The sequence below is a fragment of the Cavia porcellus genome, unplaced genomic scaffold, assembly GCF_034190915.1.
Source record: "Cavia porcellus strain 051 isolate PalLab524CR breed Dunkin Hartley unplaced genomic scaffold, mCavPor4.1 scaffold_28, whole genome shotgun sequence".
NCBI classification, from domain to species: Eukaryota; Metazoa; Chordata; class Mammalia; order Rodentia; family Caviidae; genus Cavia; species Cavia porcellus.
This window is the reverse complement of record NW_026947511.1, coordinates 40466785-40482274: the sequence shown is the minus strand read 5'-3', so window position 1 is coordinate 40482274 and position 15490 is coordinate 40466785. Positions and strand designations below refer to the sequence as shown.

Sequence of the window (15490 nt, the reverse complement as noted above, 5' to 3'; positions counted from 1 at the left end):
TGTTTCTGTCAGGACCACTGCGCTCTTCCCATGCAGCTCCCACATCACCAGCAGGGGGCAGTACACACTTTATTTTCCGCTGCAAAACAGGCCTCGGGGCTTTCCTGGGACTAGGCTTCCTGAGCAGCTGGCAGTGTCCCGCTGGCGTGGAAAAAAGCAGGAGATAGCTTTGAACGTGTGCTGGGGCTCTGACACCTCTGCACCCAGGGGGAGGCAGATCCCAGAGCCCTTTCCCCACGGGCCTCTCAGGAGCCCCGTAGGTACCTCTGGCCACAGTGGGTAGGTCCCAGCATCTGATGGCTCCTAGCAGGCAGCGAACTTGCACTGGATGCGCTTGTACCGGAGCAGCTCCTGCTCGCTGACAGAGGGCTGGAGCCGGGAAGCGGCCTGTAGCAGGTCCTCCATGGTGAGCAACAGGGTAGAGCTCTCCGGCTCCAACCCTACAGGGGACGAGAGGGAGTAAGGCTGGGAAAGGGACCTTCCTGCTGAGACCTCAGGTGTCCGCACTGGCTTCCTGGCTGAGCTCTGGGGCTGCGAGTGGCTCACCTTCCTCCAGGTCATGAACCCTGCGTTTGAGGGCAGAGGTCATGGCATCAGAGCAGAGAGAGTAGAGGTCTGCTCCTGTCAGCTGGGGCGGGCAGTGGTCTAGCACGTTCACCAGGCTCACCGAGGGCTCAAGCTTGAACCTGTTTGTGGGTAGAAGACACTTGTTCCCACTGGTGTCTCCACCCTCCCTCCCTCCCACACAGCCCAGCACTAAGCAGCTGTCCTACACACAGGACGTGTCCCCCAGTCACCCCAGGTCCAGGGCGTACTTGTGGGTAATGGCGCTCAGAACACGCAGCTGGGAGGCTCGGTCCTCACTCGCCCCAACAAACACCAGCTTGTCAAATCTTAGGGAGACAGGCAGTGAAAGCATCAGGGGACCAGTCACAAGGGCTGACAAAGGTACTTAATGGGGGAGGGCCTCAGTAGGGCAGGTGGAGATGCGCAGTCCTCATGCCCACCTGCCAGGCCGCAGAAGGGCAGGGTCCAGAAGGTCTGGTCTGTTGGTGGCTCCGATCACAAACACATCCTGAGTGCTATGAAGCCCGTCCAGCTCGGCCAGGAGCTGAGATACCACCCTGCAGGGGAGGGAGTGAGGTTTAAGTCCCTGGTCTGTCCTCAGGCTCCACTCCTACCCACGAGGCACGACCACCCTATTCTGCTACTACAGGTCCAACTCCTCCAAGGCTGCTTTCGGCTTCTATGGTTTTATCCAGAAGCCAAAGGCCAGGGCTTTCCTTTCCTGGGCTGTGGTCTGCAGACTGCCACAGGTATCTCCCATCTTCCTCGTGGGCCCACCTGTCCATCACACCTCCAGAGTCTCCACTTCGTCCCCGGCTTGGAGCCAAGGAGTCCAGCTCGTCAAAGAAGATGATGCACGGGGAAGCAGCCCTGGCCCTGGAAAACACTGAGCAAGGGGCTCAGGGAGGGCAGAAAGCCAGGGTGTGGCCCTCTAGGGCTCACACTCAGCTGGGCAGTGGCCTGACCGTGGAGGGGATGCCGTGCCTGGGGGTGGGGCCAGGGAGGGCGGGAGGCTGTCTCAACTGCTCACCTTCCCGCACATTCTCCTCGCTCTGGCCCACATACATGCTGATGAGCTCCGGCCCCTTCACACTGTGTGAGTGAGTGGTCAGCTGGGCACAGCTGCCTTGCGGGCAGTCGATCATCTCCCAACTCCCTCACCAACTTACACACCTAAGGAAGGTCAGGCTGCACTCTGTGGCCACTGCCTTGGCCAACAGGGTCTTTCCGGTGCCTGGGGGACCATGAAGCAGAAGGCCAGAGCGTCGCAGGCCCAGGGCCAACAGCTCTGGGTGCTCCAGGGGGAGCTGGATGGTCTCCAGGATCTCCCTCTTCACCTCTTGTAGCCCACCCACGTCGTGCCAGGACACTGAGGGAATCTGGGGGAAAGGAGCATAAGGTTGGGGTGTGCATGTGGGGGAGATGTGCCCCTCCTCCAAGGCTCCAAGCATGGGGTGGGGAGGGTCCACCTTGGGCGCCCCCACAGCCCGGGAGTGAGCTGTCTGCAGCTGTTCCAGCGCCTGCCCGAAGTCCTCGGCCAGGACGGGGAAGCCGGCAGCACACAGCTCCACCTCGTCCTCCTCACTCAGGCTGCCCCCTGAACTGCAGAGAAACGGGCTAGCTGAGGTTCTCCTGAAAGGCCACTCCCTGAGCGGTACTGTTCCCTTCCCTTCCTCCCCAGCCACCTTCCCTGTCCAGTGCCCACTCTCACCCTCTCTTACCCTAAGCTCTTGATCCTGGCGCAGGCTGCCCGGCTGCTGTGGGTCAGAAGGGCACACAGGTCCCCTGCCACAAACCCCTAGGGAGCCACAGAAGGAACCTGAGCAGGCATGGAGAGCAGCAGCTCTTGGCATCTGCCCTGGTCCCTGTGGGGTACTCACCGCACACCGCCGGGCCAGCTGTGACAGGTTCACCTCCTGACCCAGGGGCAGGTGGGCAGTGAGGGCCCGCAGGATGCTGAGCCGCTGGCCCTCGGATAGCACGGGCATCTCCAGCTCATGAGGAAATGCTGTCTGCACATCGGCGGGCAGGTCTTGGGCCCGGCTTGTGGTGGCCACAACCATCAGTGGAAGGCAGCTGGAGGCGGCATGGGACTGCGGGTAAGGGGAGTGGGGTGGCAGGGATGGGGGAGCCTGCGCCCCCCACCATGGGAGCACACAGAGGGCACACATTGCACGTTTGCGTCAACCCAGCACCACCAAGAAATGCGCAGCCACATCCTCCTCAACACCCGAGTGGGGTTTCTGAGAAGCGCTGGGGTGTGGCAAACACGAGGAAGGCTGGGTTCAGCGCTGGGGGAGCACCTGTTGGTGGGGTCCTCATTGAGGAGGAGGTGGCACAGTGTGGCTACCACGCGGGGGTCTTCACCCAGCCCGTCGCGGTCACGGCCCAGCAGGTCCAGAGCTGTGAGCAGCAGGACGGCAGGCCGGCAGCGGCGGGCCCGGGAGAAGGCAGCCTGCAGCTTTGCCTCTGCGGCCGCACTGCTGTCTGCACAGAGGCTGGAGCAGGATACCTGGGGGGAGGGTACCAAGGGTCTGTGTGACCGGCATGACGGGGACAAGGGCAGAGGAATTGGGATACACAGCTGTCTTTGGAAGACGTGGTTGCGTGAAACCAGAGTGGTGATCAGGACCCACCTCTACTTGCCCTCCCCGCTTCCTGCCCACCTCCTTGAAAGGACTGTGCATCTCCACTCTGTGGGAACACGCCTGGAAAGGGGAGAGGAGGAGTCCGAACCGGGGGCCAGCCAGGGACCCTCACCTTCAGCAAGTGCAGCCCAAGGCGCCTGCAGGCAGCGGCCACCACAGTGGTCTTCCCACTGCCTGGGGGGCCCCGCAGAAGGACACAGCTTGTGCCTGTCAGCAGAACACCGCTGTAAACAGAACAGACCCATTCTAGAGTCCCTGTCACAGGGACTCTTGGCCCTATCTTTCTCCATACAGTGAGACCTCTGAAGCTCTGGCAAGGGTATGGGGCATACCCCTCAGCCAGACCAGTGCCCTGCGGCCAGCTGTGCCTTTAGGAGGGCCCGTCCGTCCGTCCGTCCTTCCTTCCTTCCTTCCCTCCCTCCTTCCCTTCTTCCTTCCTTCCTTCCCTCCCTCCTTCCTTCCTTCCCTCCCTCCTCCCTTCCTTCCCTCCCTCCCTCCTCCCTTCCTTCCCTCCCTCCTCCCTCCCTCCTTCCTTCCTTCCTTCCTTCCCTCCTTCCTTCCTTCCTTCCCTCCCTCCTCCCTCCCTCCTTCCCTCCTTCCCTCCTTCCTTCCTTCCTTCCTTTCTTTTCTTTCTTTCATCGCTACCAGGGATCGAACTCATACCCGCCTGCTTGCAAGGCAGGTGCTTATGCCGCTGAGCTAAATCCCCAGCAAGGAGGGCTCATCTCAACAGTGTTGAGTGGCACAGACGGGTTTGGATCAATACTTGGGTCTTTATTGCCGGATGCTATGACCTCAGGGCCAGGCTGGCCAATGTGTGCCCAAGGGCATGGCGGTCCCAAAGACTGCTGCCTAGGTGAAGGACCTTCCCCCATACTGACCAGGAGGGACCTGGCAGTCTATTACAGAACAGAGCAGGCCAGGAGCCTATGTCCCTGTACCTGGGAGACCCAAATCTGGGCAGAGCATTAAGAACCCCCTTCTGGCTGTCTCATGCCTGAGCAGGACAAAGCCTGTGGCATGACCTCACTTACCCTGGCTGCAGACGAGGCTTCAGAGCAGCACAGAGTGCAGTCACCAAAGGCTCCAGGCCAGGGGGGGATAAGCTGCTCCAGAGACCAGGCCCTCCAGAAGGGCATGCGGGCACTCGGCTCAGGGTAGAGCCTACCTACAAGAGGGCGGGGCAGTGTTAGGTCTGACTCTGTCTGCACCGTTACCTGGTTGGCTCCTACCAAGCCTTACCATGTACAAGGAGGTATGCATGGTGTCGGCTAAGTAAGCGCTGGGCGGTCCACCTGGAGCATCCCCGATGGTTTTCTTCACTTTAAAAAATACCTCATGCCACCTGCAGGAAAGAGGCTCAATGAAGCCCAGATCCCGATCCCCCACACCCTTTACCCAAGGATATGGAGCAGGGTGTGTGGAACAGGACAGCAGATGATTCCACGTTGGAATCATGTTTGTTTTTCCTTTTTTGGTGGTACTGGGGATTGAAGCCAGGGCACACTGAGCTATATCCCCAGTTCTTTTTTGAGACAGCGTCTCACCAAGTTGCTCAGGCTGGACTTAATTTTATAATCCTCCTCCCTCTGCCTCCCAGAGGCCTGGGATTACAGGTGTGTGCCACACTGGGCTTGTAGTACACATATTTTCAGAGTAGGAGCAACCCTTCGATGTTTGCCCATGCCAATGTCAGGAAGCCTGGGATGTCTATGCTCAGGCACAAGGCCTCGCCACTCACTGCAGCAGGAGAAGGCGCTGCCACACCAAGCGGTGTGTGGGTCCCAAGTCTCTTTCTCCTCCTAGTCATTCCCTCTGGCCCAGAGATCTCACAGTGTTACTAAGTTGCCCAGGCTGGGCTTGAACTTGCAATCTTCCTGCCTTGACTTCCCAGAGTGCTGGGGTTACAGGCATGTGCCACCACCCTTGGCTTAAGCTGGATCTCTTTAAGGTCCACTCAGGGTGTGAACTCTTTGCTCACACAATCCTACAGCTGCAAAGCTGCTCCTTGACAGCAAAGTGGGGTGGGAGTGCCCCGAGGTAGAAGAGAGTATACAACATGTTTTTTTTGTGTTACAGCTGGCAGTAACTGTGGTATAAACTAGAACACAAAGAAAACTGCTGGGGCCTGAACCCAGGGCTTCAAGCATGCTAATACATCTTCTACCAGGCCACATTCCCAGCCCAGGAAACCGTATCTTATTCTAGTTATGTAAATCACAGGTGGGGCTGGAGCCGAGCATCTCAAACCCAGGCTCCTGTGTACAACAGAAGCCCTGCACAGGGGACCAGAGAGGTAATGCTGTCGGGGTTGGGGAGGGTCGGCAGACCACCAGGAACATATCTGGAGTGGAGCGGCCGGCTCCTGGGTGGCCTGGCTTCAGAGTTCAGGCTGCTGGGCTCAGTGAGGGCGGCCCTGAGCAGTCTGGAAACGAGCTGTGCTGTGCTGCACTTCTGCAGCCAGGCCATCTAGTCAGAAAAAGAAGGAACAGAACAGACAGATCTTTGATCCAGGCTCTTGATTCAATTATATAAGCTCCACTTTTCATTCTCTGAAGTGCTGGTGGCAACCTTCCTTCCGGTCCCCCATTTTCAGAGAGAGGACTGAGGAGCTCATACCACACTGGCTAGAGGGGAAAATGCAGTCTGTGTATTTTTTTGCAATACTGGGGACTGAACTAATTGTCTCACATATGCTAGGTCCTGGGGTTTGAGCCCAGAACTTTCACACTGAAATACTCCTCAGTTTTTTTTTTTTAAGACATGGGTTTACTAAGTCACTAACAGCCCAGGCTGAACATGAATTTGCAGTTCTCTTGCCTCTGTCTCCCAGAGCGCTGGGATTACAGCCATGTGCCATCAGGGCTACTTTTTGGTTGTTTGTTTTGAGACAGGCTTTTGTTATACAGTTTAGGTTGGTGCTGAAGTATGTATTCCAGATTGGCCTTGAATTTGCAGCAATTCTTCTATTTCAGCTTCTTCTGTAATGGGATTGCAGGCATATACCAGACCTAGCAGGCCCAGTTTATTTTGAAACAGGGTCTCACTAATTCCCCAGGCTGACCTTGAACTTGCTATCCTTCGGTCCCAGCCCCACCCCCAAGTAGCTAGGATTACACATATGTACCACCATGCCTATGTCTGTATCTCCTAATGTCTGAGATACTCAAACAATACTGTGATTGAGAATGGAAAGGACAGAATCTCATCTTGGTTGGGAACATGAAACTAGCCTGTTTTTTTCATTTTTTTTGGTGGTACTGGGACTGGAACCTCGGGCCTCCAACATGCTAGGTTAAGTTCTCTGCTATTGAGTTGCATTCCTGGCCCCTTTAAATTAATCTTTGTTTCATTTTACCCAAAACCACCTATCTGAGGATAAGCACTTCCCAGAACCAGCAGGCAATGCACTTTTTTTTTTTCAGTGCTGGTGGTGGAACTCAAAAAAGCCTTTCACACTAAGCTACAGCCCTAGGCAGTGGGCTTTTTATTTTGTTTTTTTGTACCAGGGATCAAACTCATGACCTTGCACCTGCCACCCAGGCAGGCACTTACGCCACTGAGCTACATCCCCAGACCGCTTGGTTTTTTGAGACAGAAGTCTTACTATGTAGTTTAGGCTGGCCTCAAACACCTGGTGATCCACCTGCCTCAGCTGCCTGCGTGCTGGGATTATAGGTCTGTGTCACCACACCTGGTTCAGTCAGTGGTTCTTAACCTTTATTCACTTATGCACTTGTTTGGAAACCTAAGGATTTATTTATGTATGTATGTTTTGGTACCACGCATTGATCTCATGACCATATACTTGCCAGGTAGGTGCTCTTGCAGGAACCTGAAGAATTCTCCCTACCCACTCAAAAAAATAAAAATTAAAAAAAAAAAAAATACAGCAACTGCAAAATGCTCTTAAGCACAAAATTACTTCATACAATTTGGGAAGGGGACACTGTAGAACTACACCCAGGGTACAGATCCCAGGGATGGGACAGGAGGCAGCTGCATACCTGGGCAATCTCTCCAGACTTCCTTCCAGAGTCTCTACTTGCCCCACTGTCGGCACACACAGAACATCACCTTCCTGGACCACCCTGCAACACAGCCAAGGGCTGGGTCAGCTCCTGTGAAGCAGTGCCTGACTCCTCCCCTTGCCCACCCTAGCTGCAAATTCCTCTTTAGGGGTCTGTCTATTGCATACCCAGAATCCCAACAGTAGTTAAGGTGCCAGGGAGACCCAGAATGAGCTGGGGAAGGGTGTGGACTAGACGGGGCAGAGACCACTGAGACACAGAAGACTCCTGGGTCTTCTGGAGCGCATACACTCAGCTCTCATGCTTGCTCTCACTCTCTCTCCCTTCTCCCCCTCCTTCCCTTTCTCTCCTTCTCCTACATGCTCTATTTTTCTTGTTTTCTTTTTTTGCCCTACCCCTTTGTGGTACTGAGGTTCTATTCTATATACTCAGCACTTTTTAATTTTGCGACAAGGTCTAAGTTGGTCAGGCTAGCCTTGAACTCAAAATCCACCTGCCTCAGCCTCCTAAGCACTGGGACTGCAGGAGTGTGCCACTGTGCCCTGCTGGAGTCCTCTTTGGTTAAATATTATTTCTCAGTTTGAAAGGTCCAAATTCACCTCAATAGTTCAGATATCTCTGTGGTCTGCCTGACACACCGAGAGGCTCCTGCATGAAATACCACCTATGTAACTTCTTTTAATCAGAGGCCCTGGGCCTCTGAGATCTGGGCCAAGAGATAGGAGAGTGAGGATGCTGAGATGCCATCTTCCCTAAAGAGTGGCAGCAAACCTGGGTGTCTGAAAGTGCCGATAAAGAATCTGGTCATAATTTCCACTAGTGCTGTAGTGAGGAGAGGACACAATTTCGATGTGTAACTCTCTGGCAAATGGAGGCCTGGGCAGCAATGAGCAGCTTCCTTTGTCTTCAGGGCCGACGGAGCCTTCTGTGTACCTCTATCAGAGAAACAGTCACCACTTTAGAACCTTCTGAAGACTCAGGCTGACCTTCTCTTTAGGCAGCTAGCATCTCTTCCAGTCTCTACCCTTCCCGTTACCATAAAGTAGGGCCGGAGATAGCAGAGTCAAATACCTCTCCCTCCAACACATGGGTGGTCAACCTTCTGGCCGGCATGGGCAGCACTGAGTGAAGAGGAATTATCTTGGGACAACCATAGACTATGTCATATAGTTAACATGTGTAAATAACACCAATTCTTTAATATTTTAATAATTTGGGTTTGGTTTTTTTTTTTTTTTGAGACAGTGTCATTATGCAGTTCAGGTTAGCCTTGGGCTTACTTTGTAGCCCAGGCTGGTTTCCAGCTTGCAAATGATTCTCCTGCCTCAGCCTCCCAATTGCTGGCATTACAGAAGTGCACCACCATGCCCACCTTAAATTTTTTTTTCAAAATAACATAATAAGCCTAAATTTAATAATGAAATGAGAATATTTACGTCTCTGCTTAGTAACAATCAATGCCTATCTTCACAAGTACACATATACAGGAAGCCTGAAACAATATAGTTAGTGCTTTTTACTTGCCAACTCCCACAAGCACTTGTAGCATCCAGTACATGCCAAGGAGTTAGCCCTGCACTGTGCCCTCCTCTACACAGGTTCTGCTTTCACCTATGCAGTCTGCTAAGCACTGCACAGTTGAGGCTTGAAATTATCACTAAGCATTCATTCAGTTTACAGTCTTGTGGGGCTGTATCACTGGTTCTCCATGGCCTTATGTGGCCTGGCCCTGTCTGCTTTATTGGGTACCAGGAAGCAATGGGACCTCTTTTCTTGACTTTAGCTCCAAAAATCTCTTCAATAATAGTACCCTTTCTGGGATACCTTTAACTTGACTTACAGCCAGTGAGAGGGTAAAGACATTTTCACAAGGCCTTTGAGTGTCACTTGGCATCTAATGGGCTATTAAATGGACATTATTGGATAGTATGAACTGAGGCTACAAGAAAAAGACATGATCGGGGCTGGAATTTAGCTCAGTGGCATAAACACCTGCCTTGCAAGTGCGCAGTTATGAGTTTGATCCCTGGTACCAATTAAAAAAAAAAACAAACATGATCTTATGCTGAAATGGCTGGTTCAAATTAAATAAACTCTATCCTGAGTACTAGAGTAACTCTATCCTGAGTTACTGGAGATACTTCCATTTATATGTACAGATATTTTTCACTTAACAACCTATTTAATGACTGTTCAGATTTATGATTCTTTTTTGTACAGTTCTGTGCAACCTGTTTATGTATCGATATCTTTTTTGTATAATACACTTTATTTTTATAGTACTTTTTGCTGATTGTACGTATAGTACTGTAGTTTTATTTTGTTACATGTTATAGTACTTCACATATGAGTTACACAAATAAAAAAAGTCATCAAGTTGGAGTTTATTTTGAGCATTTTTTGTTCTGAATATTGTAATGTACATACTACATACAATTCCTTATTTAGTGACCAATTCACTTAATGGCCTATTTATAGGAACGGAACTGGGTCATTAAACTAGAAATGCCTGTGTGTCTTTTTTTAGCTTTATATAGTTTTTTTTGGCAGTGCAGAGGTTGATCCCAGGGTCTTTACACTAAGTTGCACCCTCAATTGTTTTTTATTTTGAGACAGGGTCTCACTAAGTTGTTAAATTGTCCAGGCTAAGCTGAACTGGCAAGTCTCATGCCTCAGCATGTGTGCAACATGTGAGATGTTTCAACTTAAAGGGCCATCAAATGGCTAGTGGATACCAACAGCCTAGATTGTACATCTACATGCTTAAACATTACAACTACTGCTGGGCATGGTGGCGCATACCTATAATCCCAGCACTTGGGAGGCTGAGGCAGGAGAATTGTTGCAAATTCGAGGCCATCCTGGGTTACACAGTGAGATAAAGGTGATGCTGAATTGTAAAGCGAGACTCTGTCTTAAAAAAAAAAAAAAATTAAAAACATTAAACATGGCAAATATCTTCTTGAAATAGAGGTAGAAGTCACAACTTTAAAGACCTCTTGGATATATTTAACAAAATACTAAAATTATACACCAGGCACCACAGATAATAACAGCCCTATCCTTTAAAGAATTTACAATATACAGTCGAAGACTATGCAGATTATCTAATCATAACAATACAGAATGAACACCATAAGGGGCAAAATGTTAGGGAGCAAGAAATAATGTTAAATTTGTGGCAGAGAGATTAGGAAAGGCTTTATGCAGAAGGTGGTGCTTTTATGCAGGCCTTACAGGAAAGGACAATAGGATTTCTTTTTTTTTTTTTAATTTTATTTTATTATTTATTTTTTTGTACTAGGGATCAAACTCGTAACCTCACACTTGCAAGGCAGGTGCTTATGCCACTGAGCTAAATCCCCAGCCCGACAATAGGATTTTTAACAAAGGAAGGGAGAATAAGAAGTCAAGGATGAGTCAAAGCAAAAGCTCAACACATCATTCCTCATTTAATGACTGAATTCTGTTCCTGTGATTTAGGTCATTAAATGAACTGATGGCTAAATGATAAAGTGTATACTGTGTACAACATAATGAACAGACAAAAGAACAAAAGAATGGGTCAAAGGAAACTCCCACCTGATGACTGCTTTTACTTGCATAACTCTTTTTGGTTTTTTTTGTCTTTTTCGTTTTTATCGGTACCAGGGATCACGACTGCCTGCTTGCAAGGCAGGCGCTTATGCCGCTGAGCTAAATCCCCAGCCCCCTACTTGCATAACTCTTATATGCAGTACTTTAATGTGTAACAACATAAAACCACAGTACTGCACAGTAAAATCAGAAAAAACTACAGTACTGTACAAACAAGGTATACTGTACAAAAAAAGACACTGAGGATCTACCAACAACAAGTTGTACAGAACTGCACCTAAAAGAGGGGACATAAGTCCAAGCAGAGGTAGTAAGAACAGTCGTTAAACAGTTAGGTCATTAAATGAGGAATATTTACACTATCAGCACAATGCTGAGTACACTTCAGCAATTCAATAAACACCTACTCAGACCAGGGAGATTACTCCAAACTAAGTCAGTTGTAAACCACGTCTGACACGTGAATAGCTGAAAGTCCTTCCCAAGAGTGAGTGCACCATGATGGCCTATATGTTTGATTACTGGGAATGGTAAGGCTAAGGAACAGTAAGTTAAAAGTCCAAGACAGTAAGGAGTTGAGGTCCTAATTTCGACAATTCAGCCTTTCAATTCACTTAAGGCAGAAATGATGGACTAAGGAAGAGGCAACATCCCTACCTGAATTCTGAGCTCTCCTACTTCCAGGGGGTCACAACCGAGATTAAAGGCCAGCGTGGAGGACACTAGACCCAGGTGGTCGGCAAGTTGCTCTTGTGGCTTCCCGGAGCTAGGTCCCAGCCTCTCGACGAGGTCCCAGCGAGGCTCCAGGACTTGCACCTTGGCCAAGTGCGGCTGGACAGTATTTGACAAGACTCCGGCCCGGGCCACCCATACCCACTCGCCTTGGAAAAGGCCGAGGCCGCGGAGGCAGGTCCGGCTCACGCCCAGTGCATCTCCGGTCCCTCCCAGCGCTCCCTGAAGCTGTCGCGCAGTGCCGGTCGCCGCGAAGGACGACACCACGGGCGGGGGTGGGGGCGGAGGCGGGCTGCTGTCTCCCAGCTCCAGGCCTAGTCTAGTCCGTCCACGGAGTTCAGTCACGGCCAGTCGCGTCCCCGGGCCCAGCAGTCCCTGTAGCGCCGGCCGCGTCTCCAGGATGCGCGGCCCGGGCATCTGCAGGGTCTCACCGCGTCTCACTAACAACGGCCCGACCCGAGGCCCGAGCCCCGACCCAGGCGAGGCGCCCAGCAGCGCCCAGCCGAGCGCTGGGGGCCGCCGCACGGGCCGCGCCCGCACCTGAGCCCCGGAGCCTAGGGCCAAGAGTTGCAGCAGCGCGCGGCTCACTAGCAGCTGTGGGGGTCCCGGGCCGCGCGCCTCGTCCTCTGTACCCGGTCCTTCCAGGGCCGCCACAAGCAGTGCTGGTCCGGTTGGTCCCTCGCTCGCAGGCCGCAGCGCCAGTACCAGGCCCAGCCCTGCCGCAGGCCATGGGCCCCTGGGAGGCAGCAGTACGGCGAGCAGGGGTGTCTCAGTCGGGAAGGGTTCTAGGACTCGCAGCACTGCGAGCGCCATGGTGACTGGAGACCAATCAGCAGATCGCAGCTTCCGGAGCGAGAGAACCGGAAGCCCAGGCAAGAGAGCCATTTCCGGTTCCGTTGGTGGCGCACGGAGGAAGTGGGAGTTGAGTACTCTGAGCCCCAAGTAATCAGGATCGTGCCTAGACTGCAGGGTCTGTAATCACTGCGGTTGCGTGGCCTCTACGCATGCGCCCTTGGCCGGATTTACGCTCCGGCGGAGTAGCATTCTTTTGGTCCTCACAGCCCACAGCGTGTACGAACAGTTTGACTGATCACTAAGACCCTGTGCGGACTGGCTTGGCCTAGACCCAGGAGCTGTCAGTGATAATTTATCCACTCCTTTGTGGAACTTGTTCATTTTGCCTCACGCAGTCGTAGGTACTAAGGTTTGAGGATTGCCGGGAAAGTTGTAGAGGGAGTGGTAGGATTATAAAACTGTCTCAAACATATTTATGGATATGTAGTGGCTGCTGGCTGAATTATTACATGTGATTCACTAGCCCTGGAGTGCTTTAGAGCTGCCACACCCGTCCCGACATATGCAATACAAAACTCATGTCCCAGTGCTTCTTGTCCTGTCTGTCCGACTCCCACAAAACGGCTTTCCTCTTCCTTCCAACTCAAGACAGGCGGCTGGGCAGACAGACAGAAAGGTTTGAAACTTTTGTCTTTTTTTTTTTTTGGTACCGGGAATCACACTCAGGACCTCATGCTTGCCAGGCAGGCACTGCGGTTGAGCTATGTTCCTGCCTGAGGCTTCTGTCTTGAGTGCTGAGCCACAGCCAGTCTCCTACTCCTACGGGAGCTGTCAGATTTCCATCCTGTCTTCACTCCACTTACAGGGTGGCAGGCCATATCTCCAACAGATTGGGTAGTGACAGTCTCTTTCTGGAGCTTGCTTTCTCTCCTATACAGCTGAAGACGTGTTAATCTTTTTTTTCCCCTTGTCTTTTTGAGACGGTCTCGCTATGTGCTTCAGGCTGGCCTTGAGCTCACTTTGTAACCCAGGCTGTCTCGAACTTGCAATGATACTCCTGCATCAGCCTCCCAAGTACTCGGATTACAGGAGTGTGCCACCACACGTGGCTTTAATCTTCTATTTTGTATAGAATATATTATTGATATCTGAAAGTCAAATTCCTGAAAAGTGAATATTAGATTTACATATTATAAGGTATTTCTACATCTCACCACCAGAGAGACAAAAAACTATTAGATGTCTTAGGTATAGTTCTTGGAAGTAGCTCTGGTCATAAACCTGAAGTTTTCCATTCTTGATTTTTGTTTTTTTTTAAACAGGGTCTGGCTATGTAGTTTAGGCTGGCCTTCAGCTGGTGGCAGTCCTCCTGTCTCAGCCTCTAAAGTGCTCAGACTGCATCGAAGCATCACCATACCTGGCTCTTGCCTATTTAAAACAGCATGCAAGAAGGTGCTAGTGACCTGGGTTCATACTGATGACGGTTCTCATTTGGCTATCCTACTCCATATGGCTCTGTCCCCTTCATCCCTGAGGGACTATGGACTAGATGATGGAGTTGGGCTAGAGAATACCTGCTTTACACAGTAGCAGGCAAACTCAGGCCTCAGGCCTGTGGAGCGCCATACAGCCCTGTAAAGGGGTATATACATCTGGTATCCTTCTTGGATCACTCTTGCACAGACACAAATACTACCAACAAATAAATGCCCTTTCCTCCCAGGCTTTCCCTCAGTGAATAATAGCTGGCACCCAGCCTGTTCTGTTATCATGCCGCTATCATTAGTTTAAAAAGCCAAATATAATTTCTATGAACAAGCCAGGATCCTACATTTGCTCTCTTCTCTTTCTTATTACTTGGTCACTTTCCAACCCACTAAACTGCTTTCTACTCCTCTGAAACTTCCTTGGCAAAGATCACTACTAGCACATCATTGTAGAATCAGAGTGTTGCTGTTTAATTGTATTTTTTAAATTTTAAGACAAAATCTCAATAGTCTAGGCTGGCTTTGAACTCACTATATAGCCTAAGCTAGCCTCAAACCTTTTTCAGTCCTTCTGCCTCAGCCTCCGGAGTGCTGGGACTACATGCTTGTACCACAATGGCCAGTTGACAATTCATTTTAATATTCCCTAGTCAACCTCTTTTATTTCCTTTTCCATTATGTCACCAATTTCTCTCATACATTTTTAACCACTTCTGGGATTTATCCTGTTATCTCCTCACGGGCCAATGAATCACCAAATCCTCGTGATTCTACACATTTCCCAATCCTACCTTCTTCTCTATCCTTTGACCAGTCTTTATTTATTTATTTTTTTGGTGGTAGTACTGGGGATCGAACTCACGACCTCATGCTTGCCAGATAGGCACTTACACCACTGAGCCAAATCCCCAGCCCCATGACCAGTCTTTAAATATTGGTTTTTTTTTTTTTTTTGCAAAACCACAGGTTTATTGATTTAATTTGTAATGCCAGGCAAGTACCTATCACTGAGCTATACCCCCAACCCCAGGCTTTTTTTTCGTTTTTCCAGAGACTGGGTCTCACTAGACAGTTCAGGCTGGCCTTAAATTCATTCTGTAGTCTAAGGCTGGCTTTGAACTCTTGGCGATCCTCTTGCCTCAGCCTCCTGAGTGCTGGGACTATAGGTGTGTGCCATCGTGCTGATTCCTAGGCTTATTCTTTTCTTTTTTTTTTTTGGTTCCAGGAATCAAATTCAGAACTTTGCACTTGCGAGGCAGGCATTGTGCCACTGAGCCATACCTTCTCTTCTCTATGGTTATTCTTGATGGGCCTTGTCCTCTTTTTTCATATGGAATGCTGAAAACCTACTTCTTAGGTTTGTGTAATTTATTGTGTTGTGTATTGAATCATCTGCTTATACAAATCTGTATACGTCATCAGACTGAGAACTTCTTGAATTCAATTCCTTGCGCAGGAATTAAATCTTATTCTTTAGATTCATCTTGTTCTTGTTCATCTTATTCATCTCATCTTGTTCTCAGCGCTTTTTTTTTTAAATTTTATTTAAGGAGGAAAAAAAAGCAGAGAAAGGGTACAAATTATACAGATTTACAGAAAAAAATTAACAGTAGGAAATCACTAGTTAATGGAT

The 15490-nt window shown here is 50.3% G+C and overlaps 1 protein-coding gene across 1 annotated transcript; it reads right to left on the bottom strand.

Moving 5' to 3' along the window:
- Positions 1–51: 51 nt before the first annotated feature.
- On the bottom strand, positions 52–12439 carry Pex6 (peroxisomal biogenesis factor 6). The gene is made up of 18 exons (XM_003473853.5): positions 11501–12439; positions 8018–8181; positions 7223–7306; positions 4458–4560; positions 4250–4383; positions 3328–3439; positions 2871–3079; positions 2448–2643; positions 2289–2365; positions 2037–2169; positions 1741–1946; positions 1598–1659; positions 1345–1453; positions 1008–1124; positions 816–893; positions 547–686; positions 265–440; positions 52–141 (listed from the first exon to the last, which is right to left on the bottom strand). The coding sequence occupies exons 1-17, from the start codon at positions 12386–12388 to the stop codon at positions 304–306; spliced, it is 2949 nt and encodes a 982-aa protein (XP_003473901.1). The 5' UTR covers positions 12389–12439; the 3' UTR covers positions 52–141; positions 265–303.
- Between the last annotated feature and the right edge of the window lie 3051 nt (positions 12440–15490).